General features: G+C 38.8%; 5 protein-coding genes across 7 annotated transcripts in view; 3 read left to right on the top strand and 2 right to left on the bottom strand.

The window, feature by feature from the left end:
* Positions 1-948: 948 nt before the first annotated feature.
* tmem221 (transmembrane protein 221) lies at positions 949-6,639 on the top strand. Its single transcript, XM_042482366.1, has 3 exons — positions 949-1,584; positions 4,291-4,376; positions 5,579-6,639. The coding sequence occupies exons 1-3, from the start codon at positions 1,283-1,285 to the stop codon at positions 6,115-6,117; spliced, it is 927 nt and encodes a 308-aa protein (XP_042338300.1). The 5' UTR covers positions 949-1,282; the 3' UTR covers positions 6,118-6,639.
* borcs8 (BLOC-1 related complex subunit 8) lies at positions 4,118-9,791 on the bottom strand. Of its 3 annotated transcripts, XM_042482355.1 has the most exons (6): positions 9,654-9,791; positions 9,323-9,435; positions 8,045-8,109; positions 7,849-7,956; positions 6,825-6,916; positions 4,118-5,001 (listed from the first exon to the last, which is right to left on the bottom strand). In XM_042482355.1, exons 1-5 carry the CDS (start codon positions 9,688-9,690, stop codon positions 6,847-6,849), a joined length of 393 nt encoding a protein of 130 aa, XP_042338289.1. In that variant the 5' UTR covers positions 9,691-9,791; the 3' UTR covers positions 4,118-5,001; positions 6,825-6,846. The 3 variants fall into 3 exon arrangements, with proteins under 3 accessions (XP_042338289.1, XP_042338297.1, XP_042338292.1); XM_042482363.1 differs by lacking the exon at positions 6,825-6,916; XM_042482358.1 differs by lacking the exon at positions 4,118-5,001 and having other exon boundaries at positions 6,719-6,916.
* A 51-nt stretch (positions 9,792-9,842) lies between these two features.
* Positions 9,843-13,354, top strand: rfxank (regulatory factor X-associated ankyrin-containing protein). The gene is made up of 9 exons (XM_042482339.1): positions 9,843-10,059; positions 10,162-10,266; positions 10,445-10,558; positions 11,289-11,354; positions 11,442-11,542; positions 12,121-12,246; positions 12,385-12,451; positions 12,534-12,614; positions 12,997-13,354. Exons 2-9 carry the CDS (start codon positions 10,167-10,169, stop codon positions 13,047-13,049), a joined length of 708 nt encoding a protein of 235 aa, XP_042338273.1. The 5' UTR covers positions 9,843-10,059; positions 10,162-10,166; the 3' UTR covers positions 13,050-13,354.
* LOC121939279 (nuclear receptor 2C2-associated protein) lies at positions 13,349-16,413 on the bottom strand. The gene is made up of 5 exons (XM_042482345.1): positions 16,320-16,413; positions 16,003-16,093; positions 14,836-14,941; positions 14,648-14,715; positions 13,349-13,830 (listed from the first exon to the last, which is right to left on the bottom strand). The coding sequence occupies exons 1-5, from the start codon at positions 16,355-16,357 to the stop codon at positions 13,708-13,710; spliced, it is 426 nt and encodes a 141-aa protein (XP_042338279.1). The 5' UTR covers positions 16,358-16,413; the 3' UTR covers positions 13,349-13,707.
* Positions 16,414-16,658: 245 nt separating this feature from the next.
* The window catches only part of ncanb (neurocan b), a 226,318-nt gene continuing 215,810 nt past the window's right edge, over positions 16,659-27,166 (top strand). Inside the window, exons 1-3 of the mRNA XM_042483584.1 lie at positions 16,659-16,765; positions 17,107-17,235; positions 24,609-24,684. Of these exons, the coding sequence (XP_042339518.1) occupies positions 16,723-16,765; positions 17,107-17,235; positions 24,609-24,684 (248 nt within the window). The 5' untranslated portion in view covers positions 16,659-16,722. The remainder of the gene's footprint in view (positions 16,766-17,106; positions 17,236-24,608; positions 24,685-27,166) is intronic.

Below are 27,166 nucleotides of genomic sequence, written 5' to 3' on the forward strand. Positions count from 1 at the left end.
TGTTGTTTTAGTGTAAAATTAGTGGGTGCAATGAAAAAAGTGCATCCCTGCTAAAGTGCGCATGTTTCTACAGTGACTAGTGGTGTTTCCGGTCCTGCAATGGTACACATAAAGGTAATAGAAATGATATGGATTGAGGCAGACACTGGAAAAGCAACTGATTTTATTACATGGTTGCAATATGCACATAAAAGTAAAGGAACAGGTGAGCGTTGTTTATTGTAAAATAAGTGGATTTTGTTCATATTAAATACAAATTATTTGATAAAAAGGCTGATATTTAGCATGCAACTTATTCTTTTATATGGTTGCAATATGCACATAAAAGCAAACTTGAGTGTAGTTTATTGTAAAAATCAGTGGGTGCAATGAAAAAAAAGTGCATCCCTGCTCAAGTGTGCATGTTTCCACAGCAACTAGTGAAAAGTTAATTAGATTCAGAGAGTCTCAGGAGCTGGATGAAGAATAAAAGGGCCATTCTACAATGAAGAGGGGTTAGTTAAGGTGGCTGCTGCTGCTTCAAATTCCTTAAAAGTTGGCTGTAATGCACACCTACTATGGTCTCTTGCACAGGAGCAACATTTAGATTTCTGGACTTGGATGCATGTTTGATTTTACTTTATTTTATTAAATGCATGTGAGTAAGTGAGCATTTCCTGTTGAAGAGAGCTATCATAATCCTTTAATCACTTTATGAGGATACATCCAATCATAAGAAGTGGGCTAATCTATTTACACATGCAATGAAATATGGCATTCAATCCATAAGGACATTTTTTTTTAGTAATTTAAAGGCTGTTTTTATTTTGGATCAGTTCCCGCAAGTTAATGCTTTCAGTATATTTTTTGACACATTATCTAAAAACTGTGTATAACTGGGTGCAACTTTATTAACTTGCACAGTGAGGCTGCACTGTTTTAAACTCCTTTGTCCTGCCTCGGTGTTTTGTGTGTATTCAGTGAGCTCTGCCTCTCCCAGGAGCGCGTCCACGCATTGTTTTCGAGGATCCAAGAGAAAAAAGTCCATTGTTGTTACGAAGTTTTTAATCTGGGGATTTAAAGCACATCACATGCTCAGACTGAGCAGCAGGGCGCTCGACCACAACAAGCAAACTGCTGCAAAAATCCACGCCGGGGAGGAAACTATTCATCCTGAAAAGGACTGAGGAAAAATTATTCACACTGCGATGCCAGCGCAGTTTTGCTGAGTTTAGGATCGCCGGTGAAGTGTGTTTAAGGAGAGGGGGGAACTTTTTATTCTCTGGAGAAACTCACGATAAAGATGACGCTCAAGTACAGCCAGCGGTCTCTAATAGTTCTGTGTCTACTGGGGATTTTATCGGCCATTATGTCAGTTTTATCGGTGATTTTGATTTTCCAGCTTCAGTCTCAGCAGACGGCAGTGAAGGAGTCTCCCCCGTCCACCGCCTCGATCATCCCGGCTCATATTTGGGCCGTCCTGCTGCCTGTGTCCACCGTGCTGTCCGCGCTGTCCCTCACCCTGCAGCTCAGCTCTGTGGTGGTGTGTCTCCTCCACAGCTACTTCTCAACTGAGGTCTGCAGAGGAGAGCAGGACACTGAAAGGTATTTAACTTGCATGAAACGCACCTTTGCTACTTTGAGTTTAAAGAAAGCACCTGCTGTGCGCCGCTTCACTCACTTGTACTTAACTGCTGTTGGTAAAGTTGAGAAAAAGATAGTTCCGGTCAGCTCTGATAGGCTGGCTCACCTTTAATCGCACCTGTAATCGCTTTACATCTAATTACAGTATTAATACGCAGCTCAAAAACACCACCGATGCAAGAAAGCGACATTTACAGTAAGACTGTGAGTTTTAAAAGAAAAAAGACAAACTGCTTCGCTTACAAATACAAAGCTTAAGTTATAAACAAAAAAATCCTCTCCTGCTTAACTCAAGTGGTCTAGTATAAACCTACAAATAAATGAATGTCCTTAGGTATGGGGAAATAACAGTATCATGAGGGGGAAATATGAAAAGCAAATGACATAAGTCAGTGAAGTCTACTGTCATATGTTATGCAAAAAGATAAAAGTGCACAGCTTAATCCATCAAAGACCAGCAAGAACTGGGTCAGGGCCATCTATGACCATCTTCAACCAGCTAAAACCAACTGAAACCACCTACCAGCATAAGCTGTTTTTTAGCTGTTGTTTCCAGCAGGGAAGTAGCTTAAGTGACTAATTGTTAGCTAATGTTGGCAAGCATGTTACTGTTACACTGCATCTTAGCATTGATAGTAGGGGAGAACGGGGTCTTTTTGCACACGGATATTTTCAGATCCTTTTAAGGTCATAGAAAGAAAATGTAACATGAAAATGTTTCCTTTCTTTACCTGCACCCATACTAGGCCTATGTTAAAACATTTGACTTTGAGGCACTAACTTTTTCTGTGAAGGTAACATTTCAGTTTTGTAGGAGGCTGTGGAAAGTGAAAAAGAAGAGTTTTAGGTGACTTAATGTAAGTGTTATTTTAAGATATTGGAAAACTGGTACTTCTAGTTAATATACAAGAAATCAGCTATGTCAACATTTTGATATAACACTCCTCCTCCTCCTCCTCCTCCTACTACTACTACTAATGATAATAATACCAATAATGCATTGTATTTTTATGGTACATTCTAGTTTTATGATACTCAAAAACACTTTGAATAAGTTAAAACAATATGAAAGTTTGTAATGAGTGATTATAGCTGCCTGGTGAACATATTTTCATCACAAAGTTGAGACAAATGTGGCTGTAAAAGTATAAGTATTTTATCCCAAATTTACTTGGACAACTGGACCTACGGATCCAGGGATCGAATCTTCTGCTCTGCCTCCTGAGCCACAGCCACCACCAAATAGTGTTTGATTATACAAGTGGGCAGATATTTAATTAAATTATCATGTCTTCTGGGACTTGTTTGTAATAAATGTTCATATTGTTTCTATTGGTAGCTTCTTTTTATTGCATTTATGAAATTTTAACTTTGTGCCAGCCAACCCCTTGCACGGGCTGGTTGGCACAAATGCACAATATGACTTTAATCACAAATAATCTAATTAAAAAAAATGTTTGTGTACATTAAAACTCATTGATTCCTAGCTGAGACATTAACTTGTCATTTGCTGTTGGTTAGAATATTTTTACATAAATTATGCCAGAGAAATGGGCAGAGAGTCAAAAGTGTGCCAACCAACCGTGGTCCCCCTATTCTGTAAGTGTCACTTGTGGTCACCGTGGCAACTGTTAAGCAAACGCTGGATAATTTCACTTTAACTACTTCTTTAATTACAATGAATGATGGGGAAGAAAAAAACCTCCCCCTGTGTTATGTACTGCAATCTGATACAGCTATTATGTGATAAATCCTGCCAAGGGAAAACTTCCTTTTAAATTGGTGCCGGAGAGATTTTAATTCAAGTATTTCTAATTTTTGAGGCTAAAGTTTGTGATTTGTTTGCCTGTTTATGTAAATAAGCAAACTTTCAATGTAAGGCACAGCAAAATAAAACCACCACAGAGTGGAGCCTCAAATAAAACCCCTGAATTCAATCAATGCCTTTCAGAAACATAACGCTTTGAGAAAGGTAATTATTAAAAGGCTACAGAACTGCATTGCATTCTACAAACATGTTTTCTGGTCACACAGTCAGTGCACACAGTTGCTATAAGAGGAAAATAGCATTTTAGCTATGTGTTTCTTCTGATGCCCACACAATCTTCTTTAATTGTTCTCGGTAAACCACAGCAGATCCTAGTCGGCTGCATTAAGTTTCATTAAAAGAAAACAAAGTTTCACAAGTATAAAAGGGCCTTCCTTATGTGTAAGAGTGCAGAGGCCCGTGCTGCAGTGCGGTTGGCCGCCCCCCACCTCTCAACCCCTATGAATCCTGTCTAAACAATGGCCTTCCTCTCATTATGCACCCAGCGCACGGCCTCTAGCTGGCCCTTTCCCACGTCAGTTTACAAATCCCAACAGCATACCCCGGGACCTCCCCACTGAAAGGGGACATTCCAAGAAAATGTGAATAATAATGAGCTTTACAAAATACCTAGAAATAATCGAACAGTTTAGGACTTGTCGTTCTGAGACATAAACTTACTATAAAAAGAGTCAAGATAGTTTTATTATGTAGTAAAGAAAGTTGTGATAAAACGAAACAAAAGAAAACAGTCAACATAGAAATTGTTGCAAAATTCATCTTCATTCATGCACTGATGAGAAAGTGACAATTTTGCAGTGTAAGCCATGATACTGAACATATGACATTTGTTTCCACAGAGCAGACTGGTTCCTTTTGGATAGCAGAGCTGTACGACACGTGGCAATCGGACTGTTCTGCCTGGGGGTTTCTGTCTACTTAACAGGTAAGAACAGATTACAAAAACACTATTATTATTTTTTGTAAGATTCTTGATTTCTGTTTTAGATCATGTTGCCCATTTAACATTTTATATATTTAAAGCTGAAATGAAGTTTAGAACTGGGCAGCTGTTGTTGCCTTCTAACACACACTTGTCCTTAACTTATGTAAGTTATAAGTTGCACGCAGGGTACTTTTTAGTCTGTAGCCTTCAACAACAAACTAACAAAAACCTTAAAAACTAGTGTCCAAAACATTGCCGGTGCAGTGGATTTTAAACAGCAGATGCAAACCCAGCACGGCTGCTCTCTCTCTGGTCCGTCCAGCGAGTCCACGAGAACAATGCATTCTTTGAGCGGCGTCCATGACTTAACTGTTTTTAATGCTGAACCTGGCAGCGCTGTGGCGTTCTGTTCCACTGAGCGGCTTGTACTGGGGGGGTCACTGGAGGCAGTCACTCCATTGTGATGAGGAGGTGTCGCCCCTGTGACCCGACTCCAGCCTCAATCAAGACGCAGCAGAGCAAAGGGCTGTAGAAGCAACACCGCCTGCTCAGGAAGTCACGTCACATCCCAGAACTGTGCTTTTCTCCCCCTTCCTTTAGCATGCCCGAGTCCATGGTCCTTTTCCTGGAGATAAACATAGAACAAGTCAGCTAAGAATAGCCAGCTTTTATCTGTCATTTCAACACAATATGATATGTTTTTTGTAAAGCATCAAATTGCTGTGATGTGGAAAAAGTAATGTGAAAATGAAAAATAAATGAGGAATTAGGAAATTAGTAGGAAACCCAGACTGAAGTAAAAAATAACTTTTAAGGTCTTTTGTTTGAAGTTATGACGCAGATGAACAGAGCGATAGTGACCGAGCAGGCAAAGCACGTGTTTTTGTGACCATGGAGCACCATAGCATTAGTAGTATTTAATCATAATCTTCATTGTAAGATTATTTTATTTAACTTTATTAAAACAGCACTTTATTAAAATTTATATCAACAATAGCTACTTTAACTTTTTGCAACTTTAGTTAATTTAATAATTTGGTATTTTAGTAATCTACAGTAGTTCAGAGGAGATTTCAAAATATTGAAATAATATTGAAGATATCGCAATCCCAGCTCTAAGATGAGAGATTGTTTACTGGTCATTTGGTGTTTCTGTGTGTATAAATTCTGTTTTTCTAACGCCCTCCTCTCTTCCCTGGCAGCTATGTCCATCTTTATGCTCCTCATATTTGAGGTGGAGACTGGCATTGCAAGCGCTTGCGTACTCTCCTCTGGGATCTTAATCCTTCTGGTCGTTGTGATCCACTCTCTGGTCAAAGCTTCTCATACTGCCAAGCGCTATCACACCGACCACCTCGACACCCTCTTCCGGAACGACCACGGAAGCAGCAGCACGCCCGTCTCCCGACACTGCGAGCTCAAAATAGGCGTGGACAAACCACGCATGCACCGCAGCCAGTCTCACCTCCAGCATCCGGTCTCCTACCCTCAATGTGGCAACCCGTTACAACAACAATACCAGCAACAGCAGTACTCCCCTGCCGCGGGTTCCCAGGGCCATGCTAGTGATAAAGACGGCTACAGCAGCGGTGGCAGTTGTCCCCGAATGCACAGGACCCTGTCTACTGAATCCGGTTTACTGCAGGCTCAGACGAAACCCTGGAACGGGGTCAACAATGAGATGAGGAGCGTCCTTGCACGCAAGTCAGGGATTTCTGCAAAAGACTCCACCCTTGTGTGACATAAAGGTAGCTGAGCTCGTGGTTAAAGACACTGATGGACTGATGACACAAGTGTCATCTCAAACATGTAGAACTGGACTTTTTACACTCAGCGTGTTCGGCCTGACTGATTGCAAACGACATGAGACTCGGACTTAAACACACACCCAAGTTTTCACCTTTATCAACTGATTTCAACTGTTCAGATTATGAAGCATTTTTACTATTATGAAAAACAAATGGAGACAAATTTTGTATAATTTATAGTGTTATGTATGAATGAGCTTGATTTGAATCTCTTTACACACACACACACACACACACACACACACACACACACACACACACACACACACACACACACACCAGTGTTGCCCAAGTATCGGTCTGGCATACAGTATGTATAGCTTTCATTGTAATACTGTGAATACTTTATTCCGCTGTATATGGTGGCTTTTTGCCAAATAATTGTGCATAATATTCAGATGTATTTTGTTGTGTGTGGTTCAAAATTATTTTATATCAACCATAAATTAATTACTTTTTTTTTAGAAAATATATATCCATTTAAAAGTAGGATTTTTTTTTTTGACAACTAAAAGACATTAAAATAATGTTCAGAAAAAAACACCTGTTAAGTTTAAATGTTGGTTGAATGCACATTTCATACAATATGTCAAAAATACATCCTGAATTTGATTATATTATATCTGGAGGAACTACTAACCTTGGACACCTCTGTCCAGAGGTCATGAGGAAGTGGAAGGGGCATGTACAGCAGAGACAAGGGGACTGGGAGAGGGGTTCACATCATGTAAGCTTCATGCAGGGATCAATGAGAAACAAAAGAAAATAAGCACAGACAAACAAAACAGAAAAAATGAAGCTCCTACTAACTACAAAAAAGAGTTCAGATTATTAGAATATTTTGCAGTTATTGTGGGGAATAAACAGAAAGGACAAAAAAACAAGGTCTCTTAGCTCCTAAGCCAAAATATTAACCAATACAAATGATTATAAATGAAGGATTAAATAAATCAAATGGAAACAAAGGTTATAAATGAACAAAGGTTTGATGAGGAGCAAAGAATAAATGCAAATGGCATAAAACTCCAGAAATTGAGTCACTTATGTCTCTCATTTTAGTATCAGATAAGTCAATTAAAAAGATTTTGGAAAATGTGAAAGTACAATGACCCACAAGTACTTCTTTGGCACTTTTGTAAGGATAGGTGGCATGGCCGAAAAAAGTATTCTTTTATTTCTGGCTTTTTCAAAGGCTGACATTAATAAATAAGACTAGATTTTGTTTTGAAAGAGAATTATTTGTTTGAAAACCACCTCCGATGATGACTGTCTCTCTGTCAAATGATTGAAGAAACAATTCTTGATGCAGGCAAAGGTATTTGGCACACACCCTTAAATCACCCTGATGCTTGAGAGATAAAGGCCCTGAGTTTTGAAGAGATGCTTTACATTATTTTTGTCACACTCAATCTTTCAAACCCCCAGGCACCGTAGTGTTGGAAGGATTATTTCTGAAGCAGCTTTAAACAAAATGAAATGTATCACCTATGAAAGAGTTGAGTTCGGGCAACCGAGAGCTAACTTCACTGCTCAACAAATGTTGATGCACTCCTAAATTTGCACATTTTTTAATTTTTCAATCTGAAGACTGTTTATCATACTTCACCTCCCTATATTCTGGACACCTCCATGTCTAAGTCAGCATGTTCACTGCTGCCTCCTACCTGCGTCCTTGAGAGTTGCTAATCTGTTCCTTCATGCTGATGGCTTGACGGAGGAGGCCGTCGATGTTTTTGAAATACAAGCTGCTGTTCGTCATGCTCTTCACGGCGCTGCGAAAACCAACAAATCAATGAAAGTGTTAACAGTCATGACATGACAGCGGGTTCTGTAAATGTGTAGGTCTGTGCTTCTCCTCACCTGCATGCATACTCTACAGTGTAAATGGCTCCTTGACTCTGCTCCTCCCAGCTCTGCATGTCTGTCTGTGTGAGAAATGACCGAAAATACAACCACTAAATATTCAAAACAAAGGGTATAACGATGTTACACACTGGTTGCTGTCCAGAGCTGTTGAAAACTGCAACCAAACACACGCTCTTCATGACTAATGCTGTTCCCTAAAGTGAATGCAGGGTGTCTACAGGACACTTAAATTTAATACTTTTTAAGACTGTCAAGGAAATGATTAAGCAGATTTGAGAATATTTTTTCCACTGCAGGTAAGTAGTGTATATGTAGTCAGTGCTGAGGTGGGTTTTGTGGTTATTAAAGTTAATTAAGTTAATCTACAGTTTGCCAACAATAAGTGCAAAGTAAAAAGAAAACATACATCAAAAATCATGGCTTTCATGCAGTGGAGTTTGACTCATTTTGAAATAAAGAAAATTAATTTAGGTAATTTTTTTGTTACAATTTAGTCCAAACAAATTCAGATTTAAGCCTATTTAATTTATTTAAAGGTCTAATTTTTAAAAATGCATTCAATATATTTCAAGTATCTGCAGACAGTCTGGGATAACAACTTCCACTTCTACACAAACGCTTTTGATGCTTGAAATAAAGTTGAAATAATAAGGGACTGTTGGTTATTTATGAAGGGGAGATGTGGTGCACAATGACGAAGGCACTGCAATTATTTTTAGGCACTGGGGAGGGGGTATTTTTGATGTGGTGAAGAGGAGAGATATTGAACTTTAAGTGGTCATATTTTTTAAAATGTATTTTAAATACCCTCAGAACCACAAAAATCCACCATAGGGTTTGAGAAGCATGTTTCTTTTAAAAATATCCAACATTGCATCATTTATTATTGCAAGCAGATATGAAATATGATGATTTATGATGAAGAGATGGTCATGAATTTTCCCCACCCAGTCAGGGAAACTCGGGGGAGAAAAAAATCGTATCTCCGAGGAGGAACATGATATTGGAAACCAAAAAACAAAAGCTAAGTCACACCCCAGCCACCCCCTACTCTGATAAATAACGGACAGTCCCTAATAAGGAGCAGATGTCGTGAGGTTTTTGCTGTTTAATGTGTGCATTATTTGGCATTTGGCATTCACAGTTGTTTGTTTCCCGATACGAAAATAACAACAATACGATGTAAAATAATGTTACGATTTATTTTCCCTTAAATTTGCTAGCAGTTTGCATTTATTTTATTTCTCCGACAATAAGCCACAGATTGGATACCTTGTGTTGCACCAGTTCAGGCAGCGACCGTCTGACGTGCTCCTGCAGTCTGTAGAGAGCCACTGACGGCTCGTTAGCCAGCACGTACATGCTCTCCGTGAACTTATCCGTCACTGTAGAGTCAAAAGGGGACAGACAAATCCTGAGCATACACGAGACGTGTTAGAAAATAAAATAAAAACGGAGGAAAGCATCCAACAGCATGAAAGGCGGATGTAAACACGATACTAGCATCGATTTAGCATAGCGGCTAAGAGCTACTAGCTTAGCTGCTGCGTTGAGAGGCAATGATGAGGTAAGTTGTTTGCTGATTTATCTGGCTAATATTTACCTCTCCTAACTTTTAGTTGCATCTCCTGGTCCTCCATTGTGTTGGCTGGTTGTTACAATCAGAAACGGCGCAGGTGTGTGCGAGCTGTGTCAGCTGATTCTCGCTTCTTCCGTGTTTTTGTTGTCATGTGCCACACGAAATTATTCCCGGACAGAAATATCGACTGTTTAAAAAATCGGTTCTTCCTTAAAGACAACCAAGCGCCGTGATCCGTTACGCGGGTTGAATCAAACGTTTCTTCATTTGTTTTGATAAAATAGTTGATTTATTAAATAGCTAATCAACTGAGCTTTAAGTTATGTGTCTCGGTTTACTTCGATGGTCTGCGAGACCCGTCGCGCGACTAATTTACTTTCAGTTTGGCCAAAAGGAAGTTAGCGCAAATTAGACTGTGAGGCTGGATGTGGTGAGTGGACGATGCAATTTGCTTTAAAAACTAGTTTTGGCTACTTTTTGTGAAGCGCAGCACCACATTATTCAGCAGTTGATGTGTTGTTTTGTGTTGCAGTGATCATGGAGGCCAGAGGTGATGAAGAGGTTGCAGAAAACCAAAATAATCGCTCATCTAACGCTAATGTTTGTCCTTCCGAGTCCAGAGATGAGAGGTCCAATGGTATCTGTGGCTTTTCATTTTTTATCTTTTAATATAAGTTTCCTGTCCGTGATCACTTTCTTGAAATGTGTTATCTTTGTTTTTATTATCACACGATGTTTGGAGTCTTAAAATAAACAAGTAAGCAGTGGATATTTTGCTTACACTCACATGTTTGTTGTTTATTTGCTTGATCCAGTGTCTCCAGAAAACAGGGATGTGGATGAAGAGGGTTTGTTCATTCACCACTCTGCCACTCTGACCAACAGGCAGCGTGGGAATGAGGTTACAGTACGCCCAGCAACATTAGACTGTAAGTACTGGCAAATATGCTCTGGTGTTTCGATTTATTTACAACTATTTATTATATTCGCAGTGTTCATCCCATTGGCAAAATAATAATTCACTGCAAAACTGAAATAATCCCTCGCTTCCCATTTGCACTTGAAGTTTCTGCTTGTGTGTTTTCCTTCATATATATTTTTAACTTACATACTAGTTTTATTCATTGCATTGTATTATGTTTTATATTTTACACACTTTTCACGCACAGCACAATATCCATATAATAATTTATATATTCACAGGTAAGTGCTAATTGTCTACTACTGTATTTTTTACAATTATATTTTTACACATTTACATACTCAACATATTTACTTACTTTATTTTAAATATTTAAATTGTTACATAATGTGCTAACTGTTTACTCTTACTGTATTCCTATTTTCTATTTTTATATACTTGTACTTATTTCTACTTGCTTTAATACTCTATGCTGGCATCAGAGTGACTGTAATGAACCATAATTTCCCCTGAGGATCAATTAAGTGTGTCTGATTTCTGATTAAGTGTCATTTATAATACCTTATTTAGTACTTACCTACTTTTTACACATTTTTATTATTTTGTTTGTGTACTTGCGTGGTTACATTGGAAGTCTGGGGGAAATGGCATTTCAATCCTGTGTATGTCATGTAGATATGGCAGAATTGATATAAATTTTATTTTTAGCTCTCAAATGAAGTTATTATTTTCCTCAGCTCTGTCCATACACCAATTGGCAGCTCAAGGCGAGGTTTCACAAGTGGCTGCACACCTGAGTAAAGGTGAGGAATCTGTCATCAAGCACTGTAACAGAAATCAAAATTTTCCTTCCGTTGAATTGTTAAAATATCGATTCCTTTTTTTTGCAGACAGTTCACTGCTCAGCAAACAGGATGAACGGGGCTTTACGCCTCTCATGTGGGCAGCAGCGTTTGGGGAAAAAGCAGTGGTGGATTTTCTCCTGGAAAAGGTTAGAAGTAAGCGACTGCTGTCCAGAAAGACTTGAACATGTCATTAACCCCTTGAAACCTGAGTTAACTGGATATGTTTCTTTTAAAAACATGGGGAGAAAATAATGAGCAACTTAAGAAGAAATAACCAAAAACATAGCAAACTAGTATAAAAAAGATAAAAAATGATATGAAAATTAGCAAAACAAAGAAGTAAAAAACAAACATGGGACAACCTGACAAATGTGTTTAAAAAAGAATGACTATTTAACATCAGTTTAAATATTTGATTTTGATCATTTATAATATAGTTCTAGAGTATTTTACCTGGCTTTTTTTTTTTTTTTTTTTTTAAAAATCTAAATCTACAAAATCTTGTAATTTTTAAGACATTTCCTCCCAAATTGCTCATTGCCTTTTTTCCATGTTATCAGAGAAGAAATCAAACCACATTGCTTAGGTATAAAGCTTTAATTACTTGTAAAAGATGGCCAAACGCAGGACAAGAAAAGTGATGTCAATCTAGTTTCAAGGGATTAAGAGAAAATGCACAATCTCACTGTCATTTATTTATATATATGTATATTTTTTGTTTTAGGGCGCGGACCCCAAAACAATTGCAAGAGAGCGAGAGAGTGCCCTGACTCTGGCCAGCTCTGGAGGTTACGTGGACATTGTCGAGTCTCTTCTCAGACACGGAGTAGACATTGACACATATGACTGGGTACATCATGACTTTTTTTATATCTGACATGTCATCACAAACACATAAAATGCACTAGTTATGACAAGCAAACACACATTAAGATGTTTGAAAAAGTCACATTTTTTAATGACATTTTTGTATTTTTGTTCTTCCTAGAATGGTGGGACTCCTCTTCTTTACGCTGTCCGAGGGAACCACATCAAATGTGTGGAGGCACTCTTGGGTACATTACATTTCTATCATGTTAAGTTTTGATTCATCCAGTTTGAATGCTTTCTAATTAAACATACAATACTCTCTTTAAGCCAAAGGGGCCGACATGACCATCGAATCGGACTCTGGGTACAGTCCGATGGCCTTAGCTGTTGCCCTGGGACACAAAAAGAGTATGTATTGTTTTTTTTGATTCCTTACAAATACCTTTTCTTTTCACAACATGTTACAGGGATAATTTAGATTTTTTGACGTCGGGTTGTATGGGGTACTTATCCGTAGATGGTCTTTGAGTTTGTGTTGATTGTTGTAATGGTGTAATGTGTTTAGTCGTATTGTGAGTATGAATAATATGGATGCGTATTTATGAGATCTAGTTCATGAAATATTGCTGATGAAAATAACGGAGACTCCGGGAAGAGTAGCTACTGTTTATTGCAAAAGCTAATGGGGATCTTGGAAAAACAAACAAACTTAAAAAAAATGTGAACTATCTATTTAATGTAAAATATCTCTTGCTGATCTTACATTTTCATTTCTTTTTTTTTTCCACAGTTCAGAAAGTGTTAGAGGACCATATCCTGAAGCTCTACAAGCCACCAACATGACACTAGTTAGAACAAATAACTGGAAATAACCTTCTGAGGATGCCAGATCTACAACCAGCCATCACTGGTAGTATAATGACAAAGTAACCCGTGTAACAACAGCAAGTCATGGTAACAGATAGGTACACACGCAGAGACATTTACACTGAGTAAAAGTACTTCTGTTATTTTAGAAATGGTTTATTTCACTGATGTGTACGTTGTATCACAATGTGCAGAAACTTTGTACAAACAAGGACTAAAATGCTACGCTGTGCAGCAGAATTATTTTGTTTGAGAGAAAGACAGCACAAAAAGGATTGTAAACAACTTTTAATAAAAAAACAATATTTTCATACTGTGTGTTCCACTGGAATGGTGCTTCAACTTATAGGCACAACGTAAACATGTAGTGTGATTATAAGTGCTTTTATAATCACAACAAACCCATTAAATTTGCAATAAAAACTCGATTAGAGTCCGCACTAAGCCTCGTGAGTAACGAAGAGTGAGGTGGTTTGGCGTATCCCTGAAAGCGTCCATACCAAAAAAGGCCACAGTCACATCAGCTCGAGAGGTGAGGGAACAGATGACATGTTTCCCAAGTGCCACCACACCGAACTGCGTCCTGAGCTCAGGAGTCACTTCCTCTCTCACGAGAGAATTTAAAAAAAAAAGGTCACAAGTTTTTCTCCCCCAGGACGTCCAAGGAATAAACAGTTATTCTCCCAAAAAAGTCGGCACTATTCTCAAACATTATTTTTACTTTGTCCACTGCAGGGGCCTCCTGTATGGGAAAGCTGTGGGTGTGGAGTTAAGAACAAGATAAGATGCAAAACATGTTCAGGAAAATATTGTCTGATGCTTATTATAAAACCATCAAGAACGCTAACAGGAAGCACGCTGTGTTCATAGTGTTGGTAGAGTGACAGGTAGAGCTTCAGCTGCCGTAATAAACCTGGTGTTGCCTGACAGGCTGAATTTAATGTATTATAGCAGAATTACATTTAGTATTATGTAACTGTCTGATACAGTAGTTTTGATCTGATTACGTTTTGATTTATTTCGAACATGTAATAAAAGAAACAGAAATTATTATACAAAAAAGTAATATAAGCAACCGTAATGGTCAAACACATGATGACTTAGTTTACATATTTGAAAAGGATCGAGAATCCCACCCCTTCTCCATAAGTCATTGAATTTTAATTAACCAGTTTCCTTGTTCATTTAAACCTATACTGAAATTAATTCAATATATACATACACCCACATACTTAATATAAATATCTATTTTTCATTATTATTTACAGAAAAAATGAACATATACTAGGAAAGAGATACATATTAAATAACCAAGTAAATAAAAATAAAAAACACCTGTAAACACCTGGTGACTGTCAACCCCCCGTTTAAGATTATTTATGGCTCTCATTATTTGTTGTAATTATAATTAATACAGTTGAATGAAGAGTTAAGTCACATTTATAGCTACTGTTATTACTTGTGATTAATGTTGTGTTGTAGACAAAAGAAAATGTCGCTCCCCTATGTGGCATTGCATTAAAAAAAAATACATGGTTATCAGTCAGATGCTGCACAGTAACACTGAAGGATATCTGAAGAGAGCTGTTGTCCTCTGGGTAAAAATGGCTGATCTCTGTAAAAGCTCCATCTTTTGAACAACCTGCAGGAAGCACAAGTAGAAAATGATTCACCTCATCACTTAAATAAAAAGACAGATAATGACAACAGGAAATAATTTACAAAAAGGCTAGAAGTTGAAAATGTAATATCTGAGTTTTACCGTCTAGTCTGCATGTTTTTGCTGAGAAGCCTCCCTGGAACTGGACCTTCAACTCTGACACTTTGACTGACTGGGGAAACTCCAGAGACACCCACTGACATTCACCCTGCCAAAGACACGGTGCTGATGACTGACTATGATATGTTAAGTTTATCATTCAGGGAGTTTCTGAGTATGTATCATTTTTCCATACTGCAAACGAATAGTGAGAAGGTTTTGAAATGCATGGTGTGTTTACATGGTAAAAAAATGTCTAAATATATGTTTATCAGTCAGTAAGTACACTAAAAAAAGGCTGTTTGTGAGTGTGCTGTTGACGTACACTAATCTCCCACAATGTAATGCATAAAATGCATTCAGGAACATCCCAAGAAAACTAAATCACAATTACGATCAGCTTATTGACCAAACAAGTGTGTACACATACATACAAGGACACTGACTCAGTTTTTTTTTTTAAACTGGCCAAAAATATCCTGCAAATTGCAAGAAATTAATAAAAGCTGGCAAGAAAATGGTCTGAAAATTAGCCAAAAGAGTGAGCGGGAGAGAGAAGGGGAGAGAATCATTACAAAATGATAAAAAATAGTGAAAAATATCAGGAAACTAAATAACTATTATAATTACTACTTTAAAATGATGTAACATATACATATATATAATATATATATATATATATATATATATATATATATAATATATATATATATATACATACATATATATATATATATATATACATACACTAATTTATTTTATTTGTAGCACTTTTTCAGGTATTTTCCATTTTTTATTTAGTTAATTTTCTTGTAGACCTAATTTATTTATTTATTTTTAATATATTTTGCTTATTTTTTGGGGTTATATCTTGTTAACTTATATCTTGCTCATTGCATTTTTCCTTTTTTTTGTTTTTTTTTTTATATAAAAATAAAAAAAAAAAAAAAAAAAACAAAAAAGTTCAGGTTTCAAAGGGTTAAGTATAAACTGTGTACGTTACAGTGGCATTCAAAAGCCACAGTTTAAGCAATATAATTTCCCGTTAGTATAAAACTACTAAGTATGCCGGTTTCATGTATATTAAGTGCAAAAATAAGAATACTACGACAGTTAGTATACAGTACATACTATATACTATAAATATGCCACATGGAGCTGCAGTTTTACCTGATCCGAGTTCCAGCACGTCTCCTCATTGCGGTCAAACATGTACTTTTTCCCATACTGCTTCACGTCTCTGTTCAGGACTGAACTCACCCTGAAACGGGAGTAAGAAATTCCCAGTTTAAACCCAGTTAACAGCCAGTTTAAATCCAGTTTACACGTCCACTAGCTAACAGGAGGTTGACACGGAGCAGAGCGTGTGTCATCCACGAGTCGTTTTTGTATTGTAGTAAATAAGAAACAGCCGCTAAAACTTGACAGGTAAGTTCTTTAACTTTGTTTCAATGAATAAAATCCACTCACTTGCTGTTTTTATTTACCTGCTTTGAGTTTCGCTGCAAATTAACGAAGATGTCATGTCGAAATGTTTTTAGTTCAAACTGCCGTAAAGCAAAGCGGCTACTCTGTGCTTTTTTTGCGACAGTGACGTCAGTCGGTGGCAGTTCCTCCTCCCGCCACAAGATGGGGGTCGCGTTCCGTCCGGAAAATAAATGTCGGCGTTGCTCCCAAAAACTGAAGGTAAACATCCGTTCATCTCCATCTAAATTCACCGACGGCTCAAAATGAATAATTAAGAGCATAAAACATTAAAGTTAATTCGACTCTTTCTAATCTGTGTACCCAAAAGTCTGGCCACTAAAACGCCACGTGCTGTTTTTTCCGTGTTGTTTACACCTGCAGTGATATCTGCACGAGACGCAAAGGTCATGGAGATAAGAATCGATGAGGAAGAGAGGACTACAGACACATGTGCGCCTCACAAAAGGTGAATTGATCTGCTAACCGATTGGAAGCTTCCAAAAAAACATCATGGAGGAAGCATCTTTAAATGTGTGTTGAGATAAAGCTGCGAATGACTTTGTTGATTCACAGCAGATTGGATAATCCCATAAAAGAGCCAATGCCAGCATGAGCTTTATTAGTAAGGGACTGTTCGTTATTTGTGAGGGTAGAGGGGGCTGTGCAAAAAAAGGGGGAGGCATATCAAATAGTTTTTGTGTTTTTTTTTTCTCTCAGGGGAATGGCATGCAACTTAAAATACCTGTTTTTGTAGGCTTATTCATTGAGGAATGAGTAATAAAACTCAAAAATGATGCTCTGTTCCAGACTTCCGACCTCCTACTGGAAAAAGTACAATGGACCGCCACTCGAAGCTGTTGTTCGTTTCTACTTGTGAATTTCAGCGTTCACGTAACACAACAATGGCAGTATCCATGGAGGCGCAAATTGTAAATGGTAAGAAATCAACTAATGTATTTTATTAACATAATACATCTACTATTATATAGTAAAACCTGTTTTGCATATAAATTGTTCTCAAAATATGTTGCAAGTGTTATTGGGTATATAAAATGCTGTAACACGACGGCATCTGTTACCTTAAGTGTAGTTTTTCCTGTTTTGCTCGTATGTGCAAGGAGGCGGCCCCGCTGATGGTGCAATAGTCCATAGACTAGCCGCAGAAACACCAGTTCATAGCTGTCTGTCATGTTTTTTCTTTACGTTTTGTTGTTCACCTGGAACGCTTGGAAGTCGGAAATTTCAGCATCCATCATATAAAAACAACCAGATATGAGTTTAAAATAGTGAAATGTCATCAAAATCACTTTATTCTACATGTTTTATTTCAAATTGCAAAAAAAAAATAACAGTTTGCATGAACTAACCAACATTCATGACAAGAGTGCAAAAAAACATTGAAGCTTTTTTCAACTCCAGGATTTCATCTTCAAGTTTTAAGTTTATACATCAAAGGGTTCGTTTTTGAAATCAAATAACTAATTTATGGTGGAGCCGTGGTCATGCATTTTCCGACAGTCACTCAGGGAGGCTCAAGAAAAAAATATTTTTAGGTTCTTGGAGGGTCAAACAAAAACCCCCCAAAAAACATACAAAATGAAGTCACATTCTAGCCACCCTGACACGCTCATAAATAAAGAACAGTCCCTCAGTATATTTATGTCTTTCATAAGCAGGGGAGCAGTAGCACAGCAGAACAAACGTGTGTGTGTGTGTGTGTGTGTGTGTGTGTGTGTGTGTGTGTGTGTGTGTGTGTGTGTGTGTGTGTGTGTGCTTGTGTGTTTGGCACGTGGCTTATTGCAGATGGAGAGCTCCTGCTGAGGTTTTGTCACAGTGCCCCCCTCACTGCAGATAATCAATAGGTCTGAAATACAAAACCTGATGAAATCCAGCCTCCGTGGAAATTGCGCGTGACAAAACCTCAGCAGGAGCTCTCCATCTGCAATAAGCCACGTGCCAAACACACACTTTGACTTTGTGAGCCTTTACCTTACAGCGGTGGATCACGCCGCAGGTTTGGTTTTACGGTTCCCCTGTTGAGTCAGGTGGAGTGTAAATCGTGATTTAAAGCTGCTGTAATGTTTGTGCCGTATCTGTGAATGTATATTGTTGGGAGGTGTGTGGAGCTGTTAATCAGAAATGCTGCCTCAACAATTAATTTGCCAGGTGCTCAAATTCTGGCCTGTCGCCATTTTGGACCCCTACCTGGCCAACATTTCCATGTGGGCCTCACACGGGTGAATGATGAGCTGGCATGGAGGGACCATGAAATGTTGTCTGCTGGATCCATAAAGGTCCCAAGTGTGTTTTACCCATGTGGGGTGCTAATGAGGCCAAGTTGGGCCGCAAGCAGAGCCAGCATTTGCATTCAGAACCAGCGTTGGCTCTTTTTTGTGCTGCGGAGATGACGTTTTTTTGTGTAGGCTGGTGTGGAGGTTGGCATCGCCCTGGTTTCCTTGTCAAAAAACCTGTGGAATTTCTGCATTGGATTTGGGGTTATTGCAAAAAAATGCTCTGTTGCAAACGTTTATGACACCTAAATGTTTTATTCAGCAAGATAATCGTCACAGATGAACACCACTTTTATTATTTTTCAAGCTTAAATGGAATCGCCATGAATAAAATGCTAAAGTTATGTTATAAATGAACTACAGCAGGATAGCATGAGTTAACGTTGCCACCGCAACAAGCTGTAAAGCCTTATTTGTTGTGATTTATGATTGTGTATTAATCGGTGAGAATGAAACAAGGTTAGGACTAGACAAGCATTTTGCTTCTCCTTTTTTGGACATGAAATGTGAATTTATTACAAATCCGTTGTATACTTTCACTATTATTTTTGTTTTTGTGCATAGTATTTTATTTATTATCATTATTTTTATATGTTCGAAATAAAGTAAGTAAGGTAAATCAAAAAAAAAAAAAGTCATCTTAATTTCATTTTTTAATAAAAATGAGTTTTCAAACTATGTTTGAAAAATGATAAAAATAATAATAATAAATCTACCTTGTACGTTGTAAGTATATGCAATTAAATATCAGCAGCCTCATTTAGCTGCTTGTCAGCAACTTGGAGTGCAAATTTGTCCTCTCATTTCCTGGTTTTAGGCAGGGAAACTGTAAAAGAGGGATGCATCAGTATGTCAGTGGCAGTATTTGAGTTTCACACTGGTGCGTCTGGAGCAAGCACGGCAAGTGCGCAGCGTGCTGGTGAATGAAATCAGCACACGATGAGACATGGAATTAAGGAAAGTTATAAAAAAAAAGGCTAAAATCCAGAGGAAGTGAGGTTGAAACAAACTTGTGATGTGAGGTAGGAGTGTTTTTCTTTAGCTGTTGAGCTAAAATGTTTCGTCATGGTTTGTTTTTGTTCACCGGTGTTTTGTTATTTTAAATTTCGACTGTGTTAATAATGTGATAACTGGCTAATGTCACGTTTCCCTATTTGAATGACTTACAGACTCCCGCCGTCTGCTGGTATGGGGGTGTTTCCTTTGATGCGGGCGCAAAACATACGTGCTTATTGGCCGGTGGCTGTAGTCTACGTGACGTGCTCATATGCAACATTTTGTCAGAGACACAGACACGGTGAGGCGGCTTTCGCTGCCGTTAGTCCTCTGATGTCAGATTACTGTGCCTGGGCCTTAAGTCAGGCTAGATGTTGCCACCCGTTGCTAAGCTAACTGACTCCTGGCTGCAGCTTTGTATTTAACGCACAGACATGACAGTGATGTTGATCTTCTCATCTAACTCACCGAGAGAAAGTTAGTGAACATACTGTAATTCACAAAGTGTCAAACTGTTTCTTTAACTTGGGCCAAGATGGGCTCAAAGGAGGCTCTTTATTGGTGTCAGTTGATGACATGCTACCAAAGTATCCACTGATTATATTTGTTGTCTCTAGGTAACAGCTGCTGTTGTTTACATCTCCGCTCCAGCATCTCATGGTCAACCTCTGTCCTTTCTTCCTCACTGAGCTTGTTAGAGGATTATCTCCACCTCTGTCACTGATACGCTTTAAATCCTCATGTTCCCTCGGCCGTCACTTTTTTCACCACGGCTGCTGCTCTGACTTTTTGTCACCTCTGTTTCTGGGTTATGCCCCATGAGGCCGGATTAGCGGCGAGAAAACTAACTTCGGGCTGGCTTTTTGGTCTCACTGCAGGGACTCACTTTTCACGCTGCACGCATCACCATGGCAACTTAAGTTGCACAAGTAACCTTCAGGCTATCAAGTCCAAGTTTGTTCAAATCTGATTTCTCACCACTCTTAAGAAAAGAACTTTGCTTATTTTTAGATGATTCCTCCAACTTTTTACATGAAACCTCTTAACCTTACACAGTATTTCTTAAAAGTCTTTGTTAAAGTTTCTCCAGTGCATTTTCTCACTCTGAGTAATTACAAAAAGCCTCTACCAATTGATAAACGGTATAATAGTACATTAAAATGTATATAGTGGTCTCTTTGATGGGGCCTTGGGAGAACACGAGGCTGTCCGTGTGAGCAGGAAATCTTTTCACAGCCTCATTGTGACCATTAAATATTGTATCATTGAAAAGTATGCACATTGTACCTGGATCAGGAGCAGTGTGAGAAGCATCGGAAATGTCTGTCTATTTAACTGGGGACCTTGGAACGTACTATTGTTTGAGCTGTCTTTTTGTGTGGGAGATTTCTTGGCTCATTCAGCACCAACAACAAAGCCTTGCACATACATATTTCTGTTTTATGTAATGGAAATGATGAGCATTTAAGCTACGCTACCTACAGTTTACCTACAGTAATCCTCTTTAGCCTTGGCAACAGAATCAGCGTCACTCCTAACAGATACGTCTTTCATTTTTATTCACAATAATAGTGTGTTCTTATCGAGAGAAGTGCATCACTGTTAAGAATCGATTTCTTTCCTGCAATTTCGGTGCAATTCCTTACTTACCAAAGTTATTGAAAATCAAGATTTTCTTTATTATTCACAGATACCTGAAGAGAAACAATATCTGAATGAAGAGGAGATAAACAGCCACAGCTCCTTGTCATTTGAAATGGGAATATGGGTGTGTTGGCTGTATTGAGAAATAAATAAGCAGATGCTTCAGGAGGTAAAACAGTCACCATGGTCTATTCCAGAGTTTATGAGCTGTGGGCACTTGTGCAGATTGTCTTAATGAGTTGGATGATTAATGCTTTGCGCTGCTGTCAGCAGAGGGACACAGCTTTTGGGCTCAGGGGCAGCACTACAGCACATCAAGCTGTCCCCTTTTGATCCATATGACATACAGGCTCTGTGACTTTATTAAACTTTTTTGAAGTTTAGTTTGATGAAAGAGAAGTTTGCCTAGAAAGATTAAACATTCTGGGGCGATGGGGAGTCAGCTGGTGCGAAATACTACGTTTAGTCACTGGTGTTGTGTTGAAGCTTAAAGTTGACTTCAGTATTTTCCAACCTGGACCCTGTTTTCCCCGTGTTTTCATGTCTAAGTGACTAATGGGAACAACAAACTGAGTATTCAGTTCCAGTATTGAGTGAGAGTGCAGCAGCCAGCAGCACTGGCTGCAATGCTACAACGTAATCCCTGCAGCCCCATCAATTCATGTCCACTGCTTGCTTTTGAAATTGACATGTTCAGATACCAGCCCTTTAATATCACCACATTTAAAAGCTTGTGCTCCATTAATTTGTGAAGCCGTGCAAGCCACTGCACTGTCGACAACACAGTCCTGCAAATACTTTACAATAAAAAGCCGTGTGTTAACAATTAAAACAAGTCTGTCCAAAAAAATGCTGTCAGAGGACTTTTATTTTTAAACAGAAACAGGAAGAGGTAAAAATATATTTTTTTTTCATGTCTGTGACAGATATAGACAATGAAAATGTAGTAAAAGGTGGTGGTACCTAAATATGATCCTAAAAAGACAATTTTCATCGTGTTTTTGCTAAAACTACACACATCACATGGAAAAAAAACTGGCCAGACTTCTAATCTCTAGACGGTCTGCAGCTTAGCAACAGCTGAGCCACACCTGAGCGGCGCTGCTCACGTGGGCAGTGTGGCATGAGTGTCTGACAATTAAAGGCAAGGATCCTGACAGAGGTCAACCTCTTTGTTTAACGAAAAACACACCAGACTTCATTTAAAGAAACAGTAATTTTAAGGTGTACAGTGGCAGCATATTTTCATATCTAAGTGGTAAATTGAGGTTCATTTCAACTAAACCAAATGTGGTGATCGTTGGAACAGTGGAAAGATGAACAAAGCTGGCTTTAGTAAGTATTATTTTGCTTCTATGACTTTGAATGATGTGTGGTACACAATGATAAATCTACTGTTTATTTCATTTGAGTCGGGTGGGTTTGACAATGTTGATTTCGAGACTGTTTCTGGTGAAATAAAAAGGCTATTATTCTCCAACAAGAAAATCTATCTCTGTAGGGATCCTCTCCATGAATTGACAAACACTGAATAATAAACTAAACACGCCAGTGGCAAAACAAGTACTTTTAGAAGATTTAAAGTTGAACAAAGGGATTACATTGAAACTGGTTTTGACGCTGCTGGCTGCAGCGGCCTCGTTTAATACTTGACCAATCTGAAAGAGTGTTGTTCCTGTTAGTCCCTGAGACACAAAAAACAAGGAAAAATACCCATCTTACCCTTACGCAAAATAGATGTGAAACTGAAAGGGAAGTTTGGTTGATGTAAGCTGCACCTGTTAGATTTGTCATTTTGGGACAAATCTGTATCTGATGATAGCTGTAGTTAATGATTTAGCACACACTCAGCAGCCTAAGGCTACAGACAGCATCCTTTCTAAATTGGGTAGAGAATGTCGGAAATTAGACTGACATGAAGCCGCTTAACGGTCGTAAATCATTTAGTTTAGGAAGACAACATTTGGCGTTCTTTGGGGTCCAACTAATTTTAATAAAGCAGGAAATGGGCAGAAACGTGAGGCACATCTGTCGACTGCTGCAGCAATTAACACTGGATCTTGAGTCGCACTGCCATTTTCTGGCAGAGCTCCCTCGCTCATCTCCGTGTTGAAATTTTCTGCTCCAGTTTGAGTGAGGTTCTCTAATTAAATCATTAAAAACCAGAGCATTTGCACAATATGCTCCGCTGCCTTCATTACAAAGCACAATCACTTGTAATTTATTCACTCACAATGAGGGAGCGCCGGATTTGATTCGTCATCTGCAGCTCTGTTCGCGTGAACGCTGAGTGAGTTCAGTCTGCTCTCCGTGTTGTGTTGTTCTTCCAGGCGGGGGAAAGGTGGACATGCATGCTTTCACAGCTTTAAATTACTGAAGGATTGATGGATGACTGGAGCATAATGGAAACCTTGGAATTGCTTAGCGTTGTGTCCGAGATGTTGGACACACTTTGCTGGCAGAATTAGAGAGAATATACTGTAATTTTGCATTCGAGCAATATAAGGTGACAACCAAAGAGAGACCACAAGTTTCTATTGGCTTGAATATTCAGAACTTGTTTACTAAGGCGAGATATAGCAACATAATGCTTGTGCCGCCTGAAGAGAACAGGCTATAATGCAGGTGTATGTCCATTACTACTACACGTTATAGCTGAACACAGCATGTAAGAACTGCAATTCTTTTGTTCCCTCAGGCATTGCATCCCCTTCTATGTGCAGCACTGCGATGGGCAGGATTTATGAAGTGTGGCTGCTTCTGCTTCATGCTCGGGCGGTCAGAATCCCTGCTTGCTCATGATGTGGTTGGAGACCCACAGGACATGCCTGGCTCACCCCTCTCAGCCTGCAGCCTCGCCACCACAACGGCATGCCCAAGTCTCTGATAGGGGAGCAAGGAAATAGGCCTTCAGTAATGACTGGAGCACTTGCGGGCGCTCACAGGAGACCACAGTGCAAAGAGAAGCCGGGGCGTATCATTTTATGGTGAGGTCACAGGGATTTGTCATGAGGGATAGCAGGGGATCTTGTGGTTGAGGGAATTTCACTCATAAGACTAAAACAGTAGAAGAAAAATTAGTTGGATTGGCAAAAGCTATGACATTCTGTTATTTTTAAAGAGTGTTTTTTGGAGGATTTTTGCAATTAAACACTAGTTACATACAGTAGCGGTGACATTTAAGACTACACAAGTGTTGCCGCACAGACATATTCTTTGTTCTTTGAAGTCTTACGCATCGCCGTTTTCACCTCTCCTCCGCTGTCTAGACGAGGAGGAGGACTAATCCACGTACTCTGTATTCCGGCGGGCTAGCGTAGCTGCATGCATGACCCCACCTCCCATCCTCTTAATCTCCTTGTCTCACTTTATTCGCAGCAACACACCTTGTGAACATGAGCAGCCGAGCATCAGAGCAGCACTTCACAGACCCTCCTCCCCCTGTTTTCTCAAGGTAAGAAGAGGCAACGCACTACATCATCAGAGAGCACTTGACAGCTTTTGTCAGTTGTTTTACGTGTCAGGCTGGATCATGAAGGCTGGTATGGGGCAATGGTATTTGATTTCCTAAGTATTTGATGTCAAATGACTTACGGAGAGATCCCTTTGCATCTTAGTGGTTTGGTATGATATAATTCAGGTTTACCACCACAAGAAGCTGATTAAGGCCAAACGGTCTCTACTTTCTCCAGAGTACAACAATGCACTTGTCTGCACAAAAACTTATATATAAGTATATTTTAATTATTCACACAATTTCTGCCTGAAACTCAAAATCCTGTTTCCTGATACTGTGGATGAAGCACTCGCAGTAAGAAAATTATTTGTGAGACAGTGAGTGATGAAAAGAGCTAAACAGACTCAAACTCACAACAAAATAAAAAAAGGAAGGTTGTTGCCAGCTATTGTAAAACCCCTGAGGTTGAATGTGCAGTATTATATGCTGTAGTAACTCACTTCATAACAAGAAGAATTAATACTGGTTTGTTGTAGTTGTCATACTGTCGCAATGTAAAAATAATGCTGTATAATTACGCTTGTGAACATAAATACACTCACATTGTACATCATGTACCTAATGACTCCCCTCCCCCAAACCCACACAGTTTAAACAGGCCTATTTGCTTTATAATAACGGAGATGGAAATACATTTTATCATTTTAAAAAGACCCACACACTTCATAACCATGGAAAAAAAATACTATGTGTACTTTGAAAGGCCTCATATGGACTCACAGCCAATTATCTCCCAACTCTGCCGTTCTTCTCATAACCAAGTGTTTGAGTGTCTTTCTGCTCTTTGTTCTGATTTTATGGCCCGAAACTGTGCAAAATAATGGACAAAGCTACCGTGACATAACTTTTTGGTTTGTGGATTGTTGTTTTGAAGCTTCTAATTCGGCATTTTGGCAGTCGGCAGTTGGCAGTTGTTATCTTGTGGGTCTATGGGGACCTGCTGGCTAACTGCATGATGTGGAAAAACTTGTACTCATTGTTAGTCTTCGTTTTGAAGAATAATAGAATAAACTCGATGAGCCAAAGTTGATCTCACTTAAATATATGTTTAATACAACACAAATCTGTTGTCAGAGAAGATCTTAGCACAGCATGTAAGCATGGACACAGCCATGCCAAAAGCTTAAAGTAACAGAACAATGATTCAGTGTTATGTTGTGTGCTTCACATGCATATAGAGCTGTTTAACACTTGAGTCTGAACATCTACAAGGTTTTGCTCTGATAGACACCCTGGAGCCTTCTCACATACCTGCATGCAGACAGTGAGAGAAGCTTCTGAAAATATCTAAATCGGACAGTTTCAAAATCCAGAATCCGGTCCACATCTGGACCGCAGGGCAAGTCAATCCAGACCCAGCCCACACCTCATATTAGGAATGCAATAATGCAATAATGCAATGTAATGCAGTGTATGTATCCTACTTAAAAAAAAAAAAAAAAAGTCTAATTGGAGATCGTCACAGCAATCCTGGCCCAAGATCAAGCCTTCAATGTAATCGTTTCCCTGTTTGCCATCGTTGTCATGGCAGTGTTGACAGCCGGCGAGCATGTGATATTTAATCATCACGTGTTAGAGTTCAAGGGTTGGCTCACAGGCATCTGTTCAGAATGAGCAAGTTAGCTAACAGCTAACAGGCTTTCAAAATCTGCCCTGCGGGAACGAGAAAGTGAGACTTTGTCTTCTGTCTGTGTCCTTTACATTGCCAATGCCAGGTTGTGAGCAAGTTTAATAAAAGTCATTTGCTTATCACCAATTGTTCCATAGAGATCAAATTTAGGCCTCTGAATATTACGTTATACGTAATATTACTCGTGATGTAGGCATACTTCTTCTGTGTGCACTCCTTATTACCATTAGCGTTGTGTTTACAGCATGTCATGCTGCCCCCAGGTGGCCAAAAACAGGTTTAAAACAACTTTTAAGACAAATCAGGGAACTTAACCAGCATCACAAAATATGCAATATGCAATATTCAATATGCATAGATAAATGCAAGGTAAATTATCCCAAGAGAGGATCACAAAAAAATGGCCAGTAAGCAAATTAAACACCTGGAGAAAACACATATAGTCATCCAGGTAAACAAAACATCAGTCAGACATTTACATATATTAAAAAGTATGTTCAAAAGAAAAAGTAGAGGCAATTTCCCTGACTCAGACTCTCAGGGCTCAGATTTAAATGTCTGTACTCTATACATACAATATATTAAAGATGAGTTTTGCAATAATCATGCCACAGTAGTCCTTCGGATACGGTAATTTCAAACGAAATAAAAGATTTCATCCTATACCCCTCTGAATATAGCAGAAGCATTAAGGTTTCTCCAGATTTACCTTTACTTGTTATCTGGCCGTGATTTATTACGTTTAGTGGTGTAGAGTTAAAGAAATTGACGGGCAAATGGGGTAAATTG

The sequence above is a fragment of the Plectropomus leopardus genome, chromosome 3 (assembly GCF_008729295.1).
Source record: "Plectropomus leopardus isolate mb chromosome 3, YSFRI_Pleo_2.0, whole genome shotgun sequence".
NCBI lineage: Eukaryota > Metazoa > Chordata > Actinopteri > Perciformes > Serranidae > Plectropomus > Plectropomus leopardus.

What these genes read in the sequence shown, in the direction of transcription:
- tmem221 (XM_042482366.1), top strand. Translation starts at nt 1,283, where the DNA reads ATGACGCTCAAGTACAGCCAGCGGTCTCTAATAGTTCTGTGTCTACTG. An exon ending in GGAGAGCAGGACACTGAAAG is followed by an intron (nt 1,585 to 4,290) that starts GTATTTAACTTG and finishes TTGTTTCCACAG; the next exon opens with AGCAGACTGGTTCCTTTTGG. An exon ending in GGTTTCTGTCTACTTAACAG is followed by an intron (nt 4,377 to 5,578) that starts GTAAGAACAGAT and finishes CTTCCCTGGCAG; the next exon opens with CTATGTCCATCTTTATGCTC.
- borcs8 (XM_042482355.1), bottom strand. Translation starts at nt 9,690, where the DNA reads ATGGAGGACCAGGAGATGCAACTAAAAGTTAGGAGAG. An exon ending in CTGAACTGGTGCAACACAAG is followed by an intron (nt 8,110 to 9,322) that starts GTATCCAATCTG and finishes TTTCTCACACAG; the next exon opens with ACAGACATGCAGAGCTGGGA. An exon ending in ACTGTAGAGTATGCATGCAG is followed by an intron (nt 7,957 to 8,044) that starts GTGAGGAGAAGC and finishes TGGTTTTCGCAG; the next exon opens with CGCCGTGAAGAGCATGACGA.
- rfxank (XM_042482339.1), top strand. Translation starts at nt 10,167, where the DNA reads ATGGAGGCCAGAGGTGATGAAGAGGTTGCAGAAAACCAAAATAATCGC. An exon ending in ACATTGACACATATGACTGG is followed by an intron (nt 12,247 to 12,384) that starts GTACATCATGAC and finishes TGTTCTTCCTAG; the next exon opens with AATGGTGGGACTCCTCTTCT. An exon ending in TGCCCTGGGACACAAAAAGA is followed by an intron (nt 12,615 to 12,996) that starts GTATGTATTGTT and finishes TTTTTTCCACAG; the next exon opens with TTCAGAAAGTGTTAGAGGAC.
- LOC121939279 (XM_042482345.1), bottom strand. Translation starts at nt 16,357, where the DNA reads ATGACATCTTCGTTAATTTGCAGCGAAACTCAAAGCAG. An exon ending in TGCAGCGAAACTCAAAGCAG is followed by an intron (nt 16,094 to 16,319) that starts GTAAATAAAAAC and finishes CTCCCGTTTCAG; the next exon opens with GGTGAGTTCAGTCCTGAACA. An exon ending in AAAAACATGCAGACTAGACG is followed by an intron (nt 14,716 to 14,835) that starts GTAAAACTCAGA and finishes TGCTTCCTGCAG; the next exon opens with GTTGTTCAAAAGATGGAGCT.